We start from the raw sequence: 19,786 nt of genomic DNA on the forward strand, positions 1-19,786 counted from the left end.
AAGTCTCTGTTAAACTTACAAACAAATATGATGTAGCCCTGTCTGCTCAGTCAGTTTAATGCGATATGAACTATCCACAAATAAAAATATTTTATCCCAAAAAGTATTTATAAATAGCCTATACATTATAGGCAAAAATATATCAAACGACATTTAAAGGTTTAGAAACATTTTTCAGGTTTTTAAGAAAGATTTGCAGCAGATTCTTTTAATCTCGATTTGTTTTAATTGCTAACTACTTGAGAGTCTTAAGAAAAAACAAACTCCCCACTAAGACTCAACAATACAAATTAATGTTCCTAATAATTCTAACTGTATCTCCATCCACATGTTTTGTTAATTGTTATGTACATTATTCAATTTGAAAAAAGGCTGTATTCTAACTGCAGTCAGTTATAAGATAATATTATAACTTTCAAAAAGCTTCTTATATAAATTAACTTTTAAAAAAATGCTCAGATAATTTCCAATTAGTAATTTCAGAGTAAAAAGTCTGCTTCAATAGGAGTATTTGTGAATTATGATAGAATTTACTTTTTTCTTCTGCTTCTCTATAGAAAAATCAATAACAATTTTTGAAAGAGGAAAAAACGTAACTTATAAATAGAAACATATTCAGTAAGGATGAGTAACAATTCTAACAATTTTGTCTTAAAGTCATATGAATTAGTATGATATAAAGGAATTAATGGGATAGTGATGAACCCCAAACTGACTTATGTTTCCTGTTTGCCTTTATCAAAGTATTTTCTTTTTGTACAAACTTTAAGTTTTAATCCTACCAATTGTCCTTTTTCAAAGGTTGTCTCTGCCTACTATTTAAACAATGTATTTATTAAACTACAAATTTAAACTCACAAACACAAATAATTTTTTTAATGCCTGAAAGACCAAATTTGTATATTTTGTTAAAATAAGTTCTTTTTTGATGCAAAAATATCTCTATTTTATTTTATAATGTTAACATTAAAATGTCAGTTCTTAGGTAACTAAATTTTAGATTCAGCAGCTATTTTTAATTGTTTTAATTGTCAAAACATATTTCTACCTTTATTCTACAAGGGTAGGGCTGTATTTCTTTTGTATCCTGTATATATTAATAAAGAATCTAAAACATCTAAGTCCTATAAACAATTTAAAAACAGTAGATAAATAAAGCTGAATACTTTTTATTAAATTTTCAGCCAATAGGTTACCAATAGCTGTCTCCCAAAAGCTTTTTTTAACAGTATTTGCTAGTCCGTGTTTGCTTAGATTTTAATCTCTAATTTTTGTTACTTTGATTTTAAACAAACAGTGAAGTTTTATTATTTAGCAGAATACTGAAGAGTTAATAAATTCTATTTAAAAAGCTGACATGAAATTCAGCTCCTTTTGAAGGCAAATGGAATTTAGCCACTCTTTTCAGGAGAGTAGCATCAGTCCAGAAGAATATAAAATCCAATTGTCTCCTAACTTTTACCATATGAATTCAGTAATAGATATGTTTATTCTCTGGATATTCTAAATAATTTAAATATTTTTTTTTCTTTTCTTTTTTTACTGTTAGGAAATAAGTCCAGCAAAAGGAAAAAAAAAAAATTAGCTGGCATTTTAGATAAAGTATACAATATTCCCACTTCAGATTTTTGTCTGTATATTAAGATATAAAATACAGCTCTAAATAGATTTCAAAAATACTTGAATTTATATCTATATTAGATAACTGAGCTTATTTTATTTTATATTTAGCTGCATGCTACATAGTACTTTGGCTATTATGAGTCTAACTTCCCAGAATATAAGAAAATATCTTCCCTTAAAATTGTTTCTGAACTGGATGCCATTTAGTATAAATATTCACTTTTTTAAAAAGCTACCCACTGAAATTATCTGGCTGGTGCCTGCAGTTCTAAAATGTTTTCCCTAACTTTTAGTCTTTTCTAATTTTTAATTTCCTTCAAGTCCAAATTCTTGACAATTAAGAGGACCTGTCTCTGTATGTCAATATTTCACAATATGTAATATATTCAAATAAAATCTATATAAAGCTCAAGACAATTTTTTTTCCCCCAAAAGAAGTATTTTCAGACAATACATATAAAGGCAGTAGATATTTTGCCTAAATTAACTGTGGAGGTCAAGAGACTTGTATGAAATTTCTCTTCATATGAAAGTATAGATTTATGATTCTGTGAAAATAATGTTTGTGGTAGATAGTATGTTACCAAAGCAGCTTTGAAAGCTTATATAGTTACCTTCTCTGAATGTTCTGGCTACTTCTGGTCCTCCCTCATCTGGAAGAAAAAGCTGGTTCCAAAGTTAAATTTGCAATTTATTGTTACAAATCAAATCACAAATTTCTTTACTTTAAAGACTCTAGTACTGTGCAAAATTTTACTTATTTAGTTAAAGATTCAAGCTGCTTGTCCTGGAGATTTTAATTTTTGTAGAACTTATTATAGCAGATCCCAAACATCCAAGAAAAGAAACTCAAATAAAACTACAGCTAAAGGCTTTTTTTACTTGTTTTTAATTCATTTGGAATACTTCATGTTGTCTGATGTATAATGCACTTGGATACATGAAATTAACAGTTTTAACTTTTACTTTTGATTTACTGCTTTCAAAACTTAGCTCTAAAAGCCAGGTACCAAAAGAGGAAGCATCGCAGCATTATCAAATGGAGATTTTGCTGAGGCCATATTATGTTAACCTTCACTCCTAGGAATTATTCTGATCCACAGAAATGTTCCTATTGAGTTTCTTGATACTATTTTCATGAATAGGCATGAATATTCACTAGAGGTTGTAGGATTTAGCCTCCAAATAGCCAGCAGAAATTCCTTACTTTTTTCAGTAAGGAACAGAAAGCATCTTTAGTCCCGATGTTCATCAAAGCTATTTTACATGACAAAACTCTTTTGGAACGAATTGTTTCAATCTAGCCGCCAGGATTTCCAGAGCCCTTCAGTAAGCAGTGCAGCTTAGTGCCATGTAAGAAGCCCAGCAGAGAGTGGTGCAGACGGAGCAGGGCTTGCGAGCCCTCCGGCAGGTGCGGTCCCCGCACAGCTCCTGCCCGCTCAGCACCCCGCAGCAGTAACAGCCGGGATGAAAGCTGCCTTCCAACCCACAAAGCTGCAGGTGTCAGATAGGGAAAAGCATGGGAGGCTGGTCAAGATCACACCTTTGTGCTGCATGCTTTTGCTAGTATACAGCTGGAAAAATTAGCTGTTCTACCTATTTTACCTGTGACCTTGATGCCTCTAGTCTATTTGCTGTTAAGACATAGGCTTCACCTCTTCCCCCACAAAGAAGCAAGCTGGCAAGAAATTTTCCCAGCAAATACACAAAGTGTGAACCAGGAGCAGAGAGGGACAATTGGTGAAAACTGCTTTATATTATGCAAAACCAGGAGTTAAGTCAGTATGGTCTGTTAAAGAGTTACCAAATCAACTAGCAAAGCTCTCCATTGCTAGTTCTTTGAATTGCTGGAGTTGAAGCAAGTCTTTCAGAAGGTGCTGGACATGAAAGGGTTAACATCTTTTTTTGGAATAGAGTGACACTGATGGTTCTATTTGTGGTGACAAAGATAGTTATGGGCCTGATTGAACAAAATCGTGAGCACTTTAAGCAGAGCAAGAGCTTGAAATGACACAAGACACAACAGACTACACCTTGTGTCATTTTGAAAAGCTGTTGCCAAAAATAAAGCTTTGATAACTTTTCCATTCAGAATTACTCTTTTTTTGAGCCAAAAACTGTCTCACTAAATTAAAACAGAACATCTAAAATTTTAGTCTAGATGTGTAACAAACTTTTATTTAAGTGAGATGTGAGACTATTTAAAATGTAATTTGTAAGTTGTCCTATTTTAAACTTCTAAAAAGAATTTTAAAATGCCTTGCTGATAAATACAAATTAGGGCTATTCAGGTGATTTTGAATATTTCCTTAATTGTAAATAAGGCAAGTTCAAGTTCAGAACCCATTAATCATGAATAAAGACAATTACTTAAGCTAGAAAATGTACTTTTATACAGGTAAGGTAACTATTACAAGGTATGAAAAGAGTTAGTCCACTTTAAAAAAGTACATGCTCCACAGGTATTATGAGCCATAGAGTTGCTGATTTTACCTTTTATTAGCCCTTTCACAACAGATCATGATATTTCTGTGCTTTCCTAGAAAACGTTCCTCCCCACCCCTTTTACAGGTACTCACTTCCAAAGGGTTAATCAAACACCTTAATCCCAGAATTTGTGTTTTAAGATGTCTATAACTGAATTGGAATCTAATGGTCATAGTTTGCTCTGTTGCCAGTGGCAGGGCTCTTTTGTGTAGCTCTCCCACTGACTGCAGTCTCAGGTATATCATCTTTGCTGTGCTCTTGCACCTTCAGCTGCACAATCAGCCATTAAAGTGACCAGCCTGAGGGGCCAGATTGGTAAACAAAGAGCTATCTTCTGAGAAGTTCAAACATTTTGCATAAAGCAGAAAATAACATTTTTATTACACTTTTTTCACTAAAGACAACAGCCATTGACCAGTTTTCAAAAACCAACAACTGAACCCTCAACACACACATGACTTGTGCAACGTCTTCATTGGGTCTGAAAGCCACTTGGGGCATGGTCTGATGAAATTCCCTGAGGTCAGCAAGTGTTCTGTGAATAGCCCCCAGTGGTGTTAACTCTTTGCAGCAGGTTTATGGCACACGTCTTACAGAGAAGTGACTGCAAAACATTTCCCATTCCTGGGACAGGCATTCAGTTCCCTACACATAAATGTACTCTGTGAAACTGGAGTTAGGTGGTATATAGCACTGACCCATGACAGAAAACTTCCAAACATTTTGAGAGGAAAGATCTCCACATTTTACTGACAAAATTAAAGCCAAAATCACTCATATGAACATCTGCAGCTGCAATGATTTTAGCAATTTCTGTCATGTATGCCAGTAAGAATTCAGATCCTCTGCATGTACTTTTATCAGTGAAATGCTGGGAAACTACCTGTATGAGTTACACAGAGTGGGACCTCAGTCTGCCTGAGAAAGCATCATGACCTCTTAGCACTGGAGCACAGAGATCTGCAATAAGCACTATGAGAGGCAGTAAAATGGACCTTTATTTTCAGATTTTGGGGGGCTGAAATGTGGGCTTAAGATGTTTAAATTTTACTTTAAATAACTGTTTAAAATGTTATCAGCCTAACATGGTGAAGTCACTCTCTGCCAAGGGCCAACACACCGACTACACAGAGCCCCAGTCCAAGCCAGTGGTATGTTGTCTGTCTGCATTCTGCAGAAGAATCAGTTTTCCCCTGGTTACAATGAACTACAGATGTATGCAAAATCTTGTAAAGGTTTTTTTTTAACATTATTGCATTCAAACTTCTTTTTCTTAAACTTATCTCAAATAGTTTTCTTCATACACACTCCTTCAAAAAAGGCAAAAAACCATTTTGCATGTAAAATATATTTTCTCCACTTTTTTATATTAGTTATTTAGTTATTATTTAGAAAAGCTGTATCACAAAACTTGCACTTTCCCCCTTTCTAGCAGAATTCTGCCAAAGCAAATCCCTCTGAACCCCCTCAAAACTCCAACAAATTCACTGGTTGCAGGTGTGCCACACTTTGCATCTGTTGTTTAGGAGGTGGGGGTGAAGCATGACAATGTCTTGTCATTAAACCTATAAAGAGAAGACCCGCTTACCTCAATGGTAGTCCCCACTAATGAAACGTGGTTTTCTCTTCTGGTAAAAGAGAGCCTCTCTTTTTAAATGGATCTGACAGGTATTTTTACATTGCTTTTTCCAAAAAGGAATGCTATGGTAAATATTTTGGTGAAAGTATATGTTTTAAATAGTTTCCTTATCCTTTGTTACCACTAGCACACAGAACTGTTGAAGGAAGCAGCTTTTACAAGTTCACTTCCATCTCACAGCTTGAGGTATCTGAGTGCTGGTGTACTTTGGTCATGTTGAACACTGCAGCAGGACTGGCCAGCTTACTTCTCTGCCTCCCTGAGTTCCCAGGCTCCACATAGCCCAGGGCAGCAAACTCCAAGTCACTAAAATGGCCTTCTGATACTACTTTTTACAAATCATTGTAACAATTCTAACTAATCTTCATTGCAAATTTATAAATTAATCTGTTTTAATCAAGATATTTGGATCTATTTTAAAACACTTTGTTGTTTATCGTGATCTATTTCACCTTGCTTGTTCTTAACAAACATCCCTTCCAAATATTAACAAATGCTAAGCCTACAGTGAGATGTGGTCCTACAGATTTTAATGCACACATTGGAAACACTGCAAACCAGGTTTGCAAGTTCAAAAAGCAAAAATGGCTTTCTTTGACAGAGACTATGTCAGGTGAGCTACACACCAAAATACTGACAGAGAAACATATTTCCTGCTGCAGGTAGGAGATACACGGTAAGGCTGTGTTATTCTAAAAGCAATAAAAGGATATCAAAGAGAAAGAAGTTCCTTCCTCTCTTCTGTCAGTTTAAGTCTTGAATGATTCCAGTGAAGTGACTGAGGTTACTTAGTCTTTGTATCTCTGTAACTGAAGGTCACTTACCAATACATCTCCTAGACAGTTTAATTGACAGACACGTCTTCTACTATTTGGTTAAAAAAAAAAAAACAAACCTCTGCTGTAGCCAAAAATATATTAATTGGGAACAAAACACCTCCAAATTGGTCGAAGTCCTTCTGTCCCAGAAAGCAATGAATAGCTGTATCAATGATTCACCATATCCTTCCAATGAGTATTGATAATTATCTCCTTCCCAGCTCCCCAAATAAATACACTGGATGGGATCTCCTGTTCTGACAAGTAAAACCTTCCTATTTTGGACAACCTTGTTATCTAAACCCTTTCATTAATTTATCAAAATCCATAGCTAGTTTGCTTGCCTGTTTCTACCACTCCTGTGAGAAAACTTTTCTAGAAGCCTACACCTGTCTTGGATAAAGCTCTCCCCTCATTTTGAGCTTACATATTAGGGTCACAAATTGAAAGTACAAATTAGGAAAAATCAATAAAATCTCAAAAATAAAGCTGTACCCTTCTGTCTCAGGATGTTATTAATGGGCAACTAAGTAAAATTATGTTGTGAGGACTGACTGCAGAAATGCCCCTTGCTCCAGCATTTATTTCCTACTTTGATGTTTTCCAAGCCACACTGACGTCATCTACCTGGAGTCCTGCCTAGACTGACGCATGCAGTTTCTACTGTCACCAGTGAGAATTCCCATTGTGTATCAGGGCCTCTGTACAGCCCTGTAGATCTGACACTGTCTGTATGGCACAGTCACGGTGCCACTGGAAGCATGGGCACACTCCTTCCTGCCTGGCATGTGCCACAACTCTCTTCTGACTCTAGAGCTTGGATACTTGGGGATGGGATTCAGAGGGGATAAATCTCCAAACATCTGCACTGTAGATGAGATGCTGATACCACTGCAGAGTTAATCTTAGAAGAGCAGGAGGAAATCTGGTATTGAACTAACTGAAAAAAATGTATTGGGGTGCTCCAAAATGACTGATAGCACTGTAACTTTCTCCAAGTGGCTAGCTACCACATAGTCAGTAACACTTTTTTCTTACAAAATTCCTTCAACATATCCAGGCCTCACTACAGAAGTTCAAAGGCATTGGTATGAACACCAGGATTTAAAAATGGGAAGAAAAAAGCATTGGTGTGGCCTTGCACTGCATTGTTTTCTGTACATAGAAAAGTGGTATGGCCTTTGAGGTGCTGCTAGGAAATGTATAAGCCTTGATCCATTTCAGTCAACTAGATAAATGTATCTATCTCTTGATATACCAACCAGAATATACAAACCCTTCTGACATAGATCAGGGACATCAGTGACAAGGAACAAGCCATACCATTCAGAAATCAGATATTTAATGGCCAGTAATCCTATCATAATAATTACAAAATAATGTAATGATGAGCCAGAGTAAACAAAATATATGAACAAAAATGGCAAGGAAAAAAAGCAATTAGAGTCTTGGGCTTGATCCAACTCCCTTTTGCTGTGGAGTTCCGATAGACTATTACCCCTATGTAATTAGAGGTTTAGGCTTAATCCAGTTCCCATTTCCTTTGGGGGAATTGGGATAGGCCCCTATGCCCTAATTTTCTGCTGTCCTGCCCCTTGTATACTCAGCTCTGTATCAGCACCTGTTTCACCATGCTGGTATTCTGTATCATATTAGGGAATCACATTTCCAGACTCAGGTAAGAAAATAGTGCAAAATAATAATCTTTTGTGTTCACTTTGCATGGGCCTAAATTATTACATTAAGCAATAAAAAAATGAAGTATTTATTTTTATTCAAGGTGCTGGAAATACCATTATTTCTGTTGCTATTATTAAAAAAAAATCCTGGTTCTTTGGAAAACTGTGTTAAATTCTCCCACTTCAGGAAGGCTACTTCACTTAACAAATTAAGTAGACAGAACAACTGATGAATATAATCTTTCACTTTGGCTCACCAGACAGCTCAAAGTGCCTGTAAAACATTTAGTAGGGATGCAATTTCCAAACTTGGCATCAGAAATCTAAAGGTTTGTATTTCTAAGCATAAGGCAAAAGCAAACAAAAAAAACCTCCTAAAACCAGTCTTGGCCATATTCTACTTTCCCCTAAGAAAAAAAGACAGCTTTCTCAGTGTTGTATTTTTGATTTTTGTGTGTGTGTATATGTGTGAATGAGAGAAAATACAATCAATTTTGTGCAAGAATATGGACATTATTATCTTGATAAATTAAAATATCTTTGATGTTGGCAATCATTACTAACCTTGATGTTGTCACAAGCACTTAGTGGTCAGCATTCTGTACACTAAGAATATGCTAAATGTCTGCAAACTAGTAAAAGTAAACCTCCCTTTTATATACTCTTCTGTACAGAGTTATTCACCTCTCCAGATCAGACCAAAGCAGGTTAACCATATCTACATGAATGCATGCATACATATATTACAGACAAGCACGAGTCCTGACTGGAACACGCAGAACTCAAATGAACTCAAATATGTGCATTGACAAACACAGCTAAGGGAGTATTGTTATGATTCCACCACCTTGGAGGAACTGGCAAAATGGATTGGATGCATGTCCAGACAGACACACAGAAAAATAAATACAGAATATTTCATTGACACACAGACAGACATGGAGAGGACAAACACAGTCAGTTAGAGAGCATATACATTATGTAGGCATTTGCATCTTGGCTACATATCCCCACATTACTGTTTGTCTGACCAGATCAGGAAATTTATTTGAGCTTGAAACATCCTCTTTTCTTTCTTTTTTTTTTTCATAGAGGGACATATATACATACATACATATATAGTTTCAAAGCTACTGATTCCAATAAATGCACTCACACTTTAGTGTGTGCATACCAGAACTTACACAAATTCCAGAGAGAAATCCCTATTTTCCAGAAAAAAAAAATCAGCTATTTTCCCTTGTCAGGCTCTCTTTATAAGCTGCTGGTGTTCAGCAGTAAGTGGGAAGGGAGAAGCAAAAATATCAGCTATTAAATAATAACCTCTTGGATTACTTTTATAAAGATCATTTATTCCCACTTTACTTCTTAAAGTTTTATTTCAAAGTATGGCTTTCCATCTGCAGCCTTGTCATGAAAGATCTGACTTGGAAATCTAAGCATGGAAGAGCAGAAATAATGAATCCTTTGGTTAGTACACATAAATTTGAGTTAAAGGAACTGTGCTTATGCCTTTCCTCTTCTTACTGATACAGTGCCATACATGTACATATCTCAATACAGATAAAATATTTTAAAACATTGATTCCTGATAAGCTAATATTCTAAATTAGACTAATCTCAAACATACCTTGTGGGGCATGAAGCAAAGGGAGGAATAGAGTAGAGATGCTTGAGCAGTGTAAGGGTTTTCTACAAGAAGACGCCAGTAGTTGCTGTTTGGTTCCACATAGTCCTTGCCATTTTATTTCATCATCTCCTTTTCAATGTGTTATTGTGGGCATTTCACTGGTATGTCTCCTCTGAAAGGACTTGCAGAAGAAATTTGTCCTGAGGAATCTGCCAAAAAAGACAGTACCTGAATAGTAACATTAACTGAGAGTTGGTGTAATAATTTTGAGAATAGAGGCATCCTAGGAGTCAGTGCAGAGATGAGAATGAAAGGAGAGGACAAAGCAAGGAAAACAAGTTAGACAAGCTAAGTTAAATTCTTTAGAAAGTAAAACTTATGGTAAAGACTGAGGTTAACAGTCTTCTTCTCGTGCTGGTATAGAGATCACATCAACATATTTTTCTCTGCAAGACACTGGAGCACTTACTGAAGGTCTCCTATGAAAAGACTTTGTAATAGAAGACTGGTATCACTGGGGAGGTTATAAGCATTGCTGTCCTTCTTATAACTACTTGCCAACACTACAATTGTTGTGGATGCTTTTGGAAAACCACAGTTAGTCTCACTGTCGTGGGGCTGTACAGTCCCACAACAACTGGCTGCCTCTACTCCAAAAGCAAAGGGAAGGATAAACCCAGTCAGAGAAAGAGCTTGACAGGTGTAGTTATGGCACTCAGTATTGACAATAAGTATTAACTCAGGGCCCACCATGTGTTATTGGCAAAGCTACATCATAGAACTCTTTGGTGGTTTCTTATTTGTTAAACAGGAAAAAAGTTCTAGGCTTTTGTTGGAGCTTTTTTATTACTTTTATTTCCCATTTAAATTGGATTATTCCTCAATTAACCTTGGTAAAATGTTTGGGGATCTCCAAGCTAGCAGCACTACATAAGTAACAAGAAAAAGGCAGCAGGTGCTGTAGTATTTAAAAAGATAAATGCCCCCACACAATTCACAGTCTAGCTCACATTTTATACCAAAAAGTCCATGTAAGGGCTGGTACTAAGAGCTGTCAGTCAGTATCAGTAGTCAATACAGACATATACTGCCCTATCTTAGTCAATATAGATGTATGTTCTCTCAGATGTATAAGCCAAGTTTCTTCTAACTCCCTTTATCATCAATTATTAAAACCTGATGCTGAAAGGAAAATACTTGTTAAAACAGAGAAGTTTTAGGGATGTCAATGATAAATCAAAATTTTAATTGTATGTATGGGTATTAAAATACATGTACATGTGCAAATGAAAAGAAAACTTTAGTGGATCATACTGATTGTAATGAATAAGATAGTTGATAGTTTTAAAAATTTTAACAGTGCTTTTAAATATTAGACATTTCCAGCAGGATACACTGGTGAGATGTACTATCTGGCATGCTCTGGATCAGAATTATCCTTAACACATGCAATCCACAAACGTTATGCAGTGTGCTATAAGCTAATTATTTTCTTGGCTGCAGCCCACTCTCTAAGCCTGGGCATTTAATTGTTGAAGGAATTCCTGTACATATGTCATTTGCAAAGAACCACAAGATCCTTTGGGTTGAATGTGCAGTGATAGCTGTACACCAAAGGAGAAATTAATAATAGAAGGGTTATATTTCTGTAATATTTGATTGGCTAAAAAGTACTAATTTCAGAGATAGACTTTGAGCTGTAAAATAATTGCACGTACCTATGTATGGTAGTACGTGTTACAACACTTCCATATTTTAGGTTTGCTGTTGGAACTCCCTCACAAAATTTCCAGATAAAATTATAAAGAAGATATACTGTGGAACGTATTGTAAAGCATAATTGTTATAGTGCTTGGTTGAGGAGTCTTTGAAAAACCCTGAAGGAAACTAGGAGAGAGATATGCAGGATGTTGTTCTCAGGAAGGGCTCAACACAATCCTGAGGAACCACTGAAGATCCAAAGAGGTTTTCAGTCTTGGTCATGGCATTTAAAAAACAGATGAGCTAAGCAAGTCAAGGAATTACATTTCTGTTAAAACTGAAGTCTTTCTAAGGTCCCTAAGTTGTAGTTATATATTTTTATGCTTCTCGAAAATATGTACATGCTCCTAATTTCAATCCTATTAATTTATCAGTAAGGAAATTTACATCAATATCTTCCCGTCTAGGTAATTTAATTCCTCTTTTAAAAACAAATTCAAATTAGCAACAATAAAAGAAAACACAAAAACTCTGTTGAACTCCAGTAGTTACCATAAACAATTCCCCCAAACCAATCAGGCATTGTGCACAGTTATTGTTTCTTGAGGAAAGAGATCCTGAGAAAGTGGACCAATGCCTGTTCTCACAAAAACCTATACTGCAATTCCTTTTGGCTGAAAGAAGAGTGGGGCAGAAGAAGGGGGACACTTGGTAACAGGGCAAGGTGTACTAACACGTGCCACGTGGGAAGAAGGGCTATGACAAAAGGTGGAATATTTTAGGCTAGCAGCACTGACACTACCAGAGTAGCTGGGAATGCTGGATTCAGTCTCATCACTGAACACCTTTAAAAAGAAACTGAATTGTGAATCGTGACAAGCTTAAAGACACATGACTGCCTCAAAGCACACATTTCTTAACAATTTCAGTAATAATTTTGTAATAAGTTTTGTCAGTCTTTTCAATCTCTCTGACTTTCAGGTCATTATCGGCATTCAGCATTGCAGTCCAGGTCACCAATCTACAATGAACAAAACTCATTTTCTAGTACTTGTTAGTTCTCATCTTTTTAATTACTGTATACTAGAAAAGACCTGATTTTGTTTTAGATAAAAAATCATTCAGAGGAAAGCTGAAATCTAAAAATATAAACAAAATCATTGTACATTTCAGGAAGAAGTTAAATGAAATATCTCTACTTCAGTTGTTTTATTTCTAAAGAAAATCTTAAGCCATCAGATTGTAATGGAGGGTACCATTTTGACTATGCTAAGGTAGTCATTGTATACTTGAGAACCATAAGAAATTTTAGGAAAGTAAGAAACCATTTTAGTAATACAGTGTTTTAGGAGCTCAGTCTTAATTGAAAAATTGTAAAAAATAAACAATTGTGTCATTAAATTATATTACCCCCCCAAGCCAGAAAAGGAATACATTAAGAGCTCCGTGCCTATACATAATGGGATCTGTTGTCCAGCCACTACTGAAATGAGGCTGCAATTGCACAAATAACGTTGTAAGTAAGACATTTGAATGCCAGCTAAGCTACCAATATCAGTCCATGCACATATGGACCACAAGTTGCAAACACTATCCATATATCCTGAATGAAATGAATCTGTCAGTCTCAATTCATGTCCCATGTCTACATGATAAAAATATTCCCTTAAAAATGACCTTTCTTCTTGGGAGTTTCAGCAAAGACATCAAAGGAAGAAGGAGACACAGGAAACAAACCTCCTTTGAACCTCCAAGGCATGGCACAGAGGAGCAGCATGGGAGAACCGATTCTCAGGGCCAATGAGAAGGGAAGGATGCAGGAATGGGCCCTCGTAAATCTTGTAACTGCAGCAGGTCATAAATCATGAGCTATAAGCTGTTCTGGATCTACCTGTGGTCTGCAGAGGAGTTTAAACTAATGACTGCCAATAGCTGCATTTTCAAATGTGTATCCCTAATGCTCATGCATTAGCCTTCAGAAGTGAATTTTGGTTCAAAGTTCAAATTGCAATCCATTTTTTTTAATATACCCAAGTAAAAAAAAAAAAAAAAAAAGACTTGGGATTTTGTTGAAAAAAAAGCCATCTATCTGCAAATTTCAGACCAGGACCAAGCCACTCATATAGATTTGGGGGTTTATTCAAATTGTGTCACAACTCTGGGGTTACATTTCTGCTGTTTGGGGAACTGGAGAGTCTGTACATCTAGACAGACCTCTTCCAATAAGAAATATCAGAAGTTCAGAAATATCCATCAGAAGGTGGCTTAATATTTGTAAGGGGAGTTGTGTGTTTTGGGTTGTTAGCTGGCAACATATTTCCCCGCTATGCATTTAGGAGATTTTTCTTTTTTTTTTTTTTTTAAATGTCAATGAGCAGATATATTTTTCACAAATTATTGAATGACTAATTGCCAACATACTTCTGCCCGTGAGATTGCTCACAAGCTACTCACTAAAATGACTGTTTTGTGTATTTTGGGAATTCACCACTCATAAATTAGTATTTATAGCGGGTTGTTGGTCATCCCCAATTGCCTGACATCTTTTTTTTACCCTTGGTTGGTAAACTTACAACCTATCAAAGGCTTCCCTAAAAACTGCACACAGACTTCCAGTTCAGGCATTCATATGGATACAGAAATGCATCATTGCATGTAACAGTTTTCCTACAGAATGTCATCTAATGAATGTTTGTGGAAAGTGAAGGAATTGCCTCAATTACCATCAAAACAAATAGTTATATTCAAACAAAAGTTCACTTTTTTTTCAACAGTCATCAGTCTTTATGTACTAACCTCCATTGACAGAATACATTTCCAGATTTTACAGATGAATAGAACATTTGTTAAAACTACTCTAAAATTCTTAGTTTAGAACATAATAATTCCAGTGCTGTATATCCACAGAAACCCTAAATATACAACATAATAAATAACCATGAATATTACTTAATACCATTTAAAGTGTATTGGAATTTGGGTCCATCTGCCTTGTTCATGCCCCCCTTCAAGGGTGTGTTTGTTAATCTTAAAACATTGCAAACCCAATGCCATATCTTTGAACACCACCACAGGTTTCCCATTGATTTAATCATATAGTGACATCCACACTAGTGGAGGCTCCTCCATAAAAATATAGCACAGCTTTCTGAATAGTTTCCAAACAACAAATTCCTGTTCACTTTGCTAACTCATTGAAATAAGCAGGCTAGCTTCCATGAGTTAAGCAAACAGTATTTGTCCCACAGAATATTTCACTCAAATATCAGTCTAACAGAAAGCCTCAGAATAGCAAAAATACCCAAGATATTTTGTTCACTTATCCAACACAGCTCTAGGAATAGATACACTTCTTTCAGAATGTAGACACAACCTTAATAGATGACAATGAATTTTCACGTCCCTGTATCATCACTGCTTTGCTCAGGATATATCATCATTTAATTAAAATATTGTCTTTTATTTCAGATTTTGACCTGTAGCTTTGTAACAAGAAAATTAAAGTTTTCTCAGTTAACAAAACAATTGCCAGAATGAAACCTCTTCTCCTTGGCTAACAGTGTGCCTCCTAGACCACAGCCAACAAATGGTCTGACTCAGTGAGCAGAAGCCTGGTTAGCATGCCTAGCCAAATTCAACCAGAGCTTGCATCAGAGGATGTTCCAGAATGAAGATGTACCTTTAAAGATTATACTGACATGAAATAATTCTGGTGGTTTTCTGAAGAGCCTACAAGGGATCAAAATAGTCTGAATTCTCAAATCAAAAACTTTTGACCAAGTGCATCCTTTCAGTAAGACCTGCATTACAGGGTCTCTGTGGATCATGGCAACAAACTACGAGTCATAAAAAACATCTGAGAAGGTATTCAGCAATTTATTGTCTGCCTTCAATACCTGGGGCTTTAGCAAGGGTTTTATAATAGATAATGTCCTTTGTGGTGGCATTAGAGTTTCTGGCAACAGATGCACAGGGACTACAGCGAATGTGGCACAGGAATAAAAACAGCAATGCCTTTCTGACCTTACTGGTCACTCTCCCAGTGCACATCCTTGCTGCCCTACTACATTACAAAATAAACTGACATTTATTAATTAAAACAAATAATATTTATAGAATCCCTTTCCCTATCCTTGGGGAAATACAAACTCAAACACAATCAAATACAATCACAACAGCAAACTATTAAACAGCTGAAAATAGTAAGCTATTCCAGCATTCATCAGAATAAAAGCTCAGGTTTGAGTGAGAAGACAAAGAGATTGACAAAGAGAAGGAATTGCAACCATTGTAAAAAGGATCAACCCTTCCATCTTGTTGCTGCGGCAAAGGCACCCACAATTCACCTGCAAGTCTGCTGGCTACACCTTCTCTGAAGCATTATATGGTGCCAGGGACACTACTGTTGGCATCTCTTCTCTAGTTTCTTGAAGAACCCTGGCATGGCTGAGGAGAGGACCAAACAGCACTGTCCAAAACAGCTCCTGGGTGAGCTCTGAAAGCTACCATGAGCTAGAGGCAAAATGTTCAAGAAACATTTTGCATATGGCTGTCCTGTCTTGGGAGATCAAGACAGCTTAGTAGTATGGATACTGGATGTTTTGTTCCAGTTGACCTCAATGCCAGAGAATGGTCCAGGATGCATATCTTTCACTAGCACAGACACAGGCAGTGATGTGAGCCTTCAACATACATGATGCCAGGTCTGAGGTGTCTCTTCTCAGTGAGCTGCCAATTTCCTCTTCTTTAAGGATTTTAAAGCTATATGTCTAGGATTTGAAAGAATGTAGGTGTACACACTGTGGCAACTTTAATCTCCTAGATGGCTTTTGAAAATAACTGTATTCTAGTAGTTCCTTTCTCTGCTGACCTGGTAACATCAGCACAGCTCCCAGCAAATGTTTCATGGCTTGGCACCATGAGCAGCCAAAACCCTGTGTATACAACTGGTAAAGACAGTGATAGAGTTCTAGGGAAGCTGGGGATGGGGTGGTAAAAGAGTTTCAGAAAATGTGTTTCCTGTGCCCTTGGTGGCCAGAAGTGCTCCAAATTTTACAATTTCCCTCCATTACTCTAGCAGGCTGCTTCCTCCTCCTCCTCAATAAACTCTTGATGCTGAGTAGAGCTTTTGTTCCTAGAAGGCCTAACAAAACTGAGGTGCCTAAAGGACATTGCTGAGTGACTTTGGGTACTCTGTTTCTGCATCACTGACAAAGCCAGGGAAAGAAGATGCAGAAATAGGATCAGGGTGAGCTACGTACCACTGGGATTTACTGACTGTCATTGCAAAGGAATAATTAATAAACAATATATAAATTTAAGATATAATTTCCATCCACTGGAGCAAAAACACATCCAGACAGGACAAGAGGAAATACTTTCTAAGGCTGAAATTTCTCTGATTTTACCCAAGAATAGAACTTCTATAAGAGCAAGTACATGTGAAAGCATAGAAAATCACAAGCAAGGCACAAGCCTTCCCTGGCCATGGGGACAGGCCACCATAACCAAGTAAGTGTCCAGTTTCTGAATTTCTAAAACAGTATATGGAAAGCTTGAAGCTTGATTTATTCTGATTTATTTGTGATAAAACATGTACAAATAACTGTTCCCATTTCATAGGCACCTAATTTGAATGTTTATATGAGATAAAAAAATGCATAGTGTGCTTTATTATTAGCTAATATGTTTTACACATATATTATACAGATGGCTTCCTGTTCCTTATGGCTTGTACTCTGAAAGTGTATTAGATAGAAGAAGATGGAAGAGAATGCAACAATTCATTTTGAAAAGACAAAAAAGTCTCTGCAAGTAACCATGTAGGTAAAAAATGTGGCACTTTGCTGCTCTTCTAGGGGGAACAAAGAAAGAAAAGTTATCCATGAACAGTTACCAAAAGTATGGATTTCATGTCCCTTTATGGAGAGACATGGTATGCATCAGATGCCCTGCCCAGGTAAGTACATCTGTATTATAAAGGTTTAGTCATAACACACTATAAATATTTATTCTAAAGCAAAGGTGGCAGTGGCTCAGTTAGTTCTAACCAGACTAACAATTTTTGTAATATTTACCCACTGATGACCCTGCTTTGGGTTTTTGGAGTACATTTTGTTCCTGTGATGATGCTACTTTTTTCAAGGTGGGCATTGAGATCAAAGTGATTGTGGGAGACATTCTCAACAACAAGCAGGGGACCAGGAAGGAAACTGCAAGCCAAAGCAGCAAGTACCACTGCCAAACCTTGTAGAGACTGACTAGGGAGTGAGGTAAGGCCTGACAAAGATGGCAGCCACACAAACTCCATGATGGACACCACCATGTCATGCAGTATAAAACTACCAGCCAGCAAGTATGACTTCCATTACCTAGCATCCAAACCCACGTCTAACCTAATGAATAACAAAAGATTGTGCTAGGAGTTTTTAAGAAGGAACAGGAAAAGAAAAACAATGAGCTCATGCCTTCTGACCTTGCTTGTTTTTAGCTTGGTTTCCTATGGCAACAAGGTTTGTGATCATGCTGGGTGTGTGCATGTGTGTGTATTTGTGCATGGACAAGACAGACAGAAAGTGACCATAAGGGTGGTCAATAACTGCTGAATGCACTGGCAGTTTGCAGTCAGTCCTGGCTTCCATACAGGTCTCAATGGTAACTGAGTTCCTGCAAGTTTTGTGGAAACAAGTAGCCAGCAAGACTTACAGAGACATGTAAATGTTCCAGGTTGGACAAAAAGGCTGCACTGTGACTGCCTTATTAGGCACAGGAGAATCCACACAAGAGAGGGCAGCTATGAATGGCCCAACTGCATGAAAAGCATCCATCAAAATTTACAGCAAGGATGAAACAGTGCCAGGAAATCAGCTTTTTCAGGTCTAGTGCTCCTGTACATAAGACATTCAGACAACATTCCTTTTCCTGTCTTCCCTGGTGAAAGGTACAGGGACACCCCCATTGCTGGTCTTCAAGAGCCTGATTAACAACAAGGAGACAAGAACTTTAAAACTGGATTTTTTTTTTTAGACTGTTGAATGTCAATAGCCTCATAAATAAAATATTGTGCAGGACAAGGAAGAATCAAAGATTTGACGACTGCCTTCTAAAACAAAGGGCCAAGAAACATCATAGGCAGCTCAGCTGGGTCCTCTAAAGACTTCTGAGAAAAAACCAAGTGTTGACTCTTGTTGGTATTAAGTGTCTGCTACATAAATGACAGTTAATTTCTGGTCATTGTGATTTTCAGAAGACCCACCAGAGCCTTTCCACTTACCTTTGTACACAGCCTTCTAACACAACAGGCTGCCTTCTTTCTTCTTTTCAAGAATTTAAAAAAAATGGAGAGTGACCAAATCACTATTCCAGACAGGACCCTTCAGAAACTATCAGAAACCAAGATATTCAAATGGCATCACCAGGCTACACTCATAAAAAAAGTGAAGGATAATAAAAGTATGTATACCAATCTCCCCAAATGGGCAACCAGCCACCTAGGATCAGTCTACCCAAAACTGTGCCTGATTATTGAAGCCATTATTTTGCTGAAACATGTTTCATGTAAATACTACATACCATTTGAAAAAGAGATGCCTGTCCAGGTTTATACTGGAAAGCTGGGAGACCCTGGAGGAGTTCCTGAACATCCTGCTTACGAACACTCTATTTGAATCCCAGAACCTAGCAGTTCATTTGCATTATTCGTATTTACAGGACAGAGGAGCAAAGCCATTACATAGCATTTTGAAGAGGGAATGATGGCCAGTATTCCTGTCACCCATTTTAGCAGCCAGTCTTTTCTGTACTATGAAGTTCTACATGTGAGTAAATTCTCTCTTCTCTGTAAAAGCCAAAATTGCCATTTGTCATTGCTATGTACTATTCAATAGCTATCGTGTTTAACTCCAAAGAGACTGCTCTCTATGCCTGATGAAATCATCTCTCTATACATTGGCAGATCAATTTGGGATCCTCTGATCTGGAAGTCACTCCAGATTCATCTGAAAATAGTCTTTTTGGTTTGGTTCCAAGTCAGATGTGAGATATTAAAATCTTCCCTCCCGATGCCATCAGGCAATATATGAGTATATCTAAGGGCAGAATTTGACTCTCATAGTTTTTCTTAATTTCACTACTGTAAAAACAGTAATTTTTTTTAACTTAATTACCATTTGCCAGGTAGATATATTCGTCATATTTGCAAACATGGCTT

General features: G+C 36.8%; 1 protein-coding gene across 2 annotated transcripts in view; it reads right to left on the reverse strand.

The window, feature by feature from the left end:
* LOC110472033 (uncharacterized) overlaps window positions 1–19,786 on the reverse strand; it is a 60,602-nt gene that overhangs the window by 23,633 nt on the left and 17,183 nt on the right. For both annotated transcript variants that reach the window (XM_077784223.1, XM_077784222.1), the window contains exon 3: window positions 9,877–10,085. In XM_077784223.1, coding sequence (XP_077640349.1) covers window positions 10,010–10,085 — 76 coding nt within the window. In that variant the 3' untranslated portion in view covers window positions 9,877–10,009. The remainder of the gene's footprint in view (window positions 1–9,876; window positions 10,086–19,786) is intronic.

Source organism: Lonchura striata, chromosome 6 (assembly GCF_046129695.1).
Source record: "Lonchura striata isolate bLonStr1 chromosome 6, bLonStr1.mat, whole genome shotgun sequence".
Taxonomy (NCBI): Eukaryota; Metazoa; Chordata; class Aves; order Passeriformes; family Estrildidae; genus Lonchura; species Lonchura striata.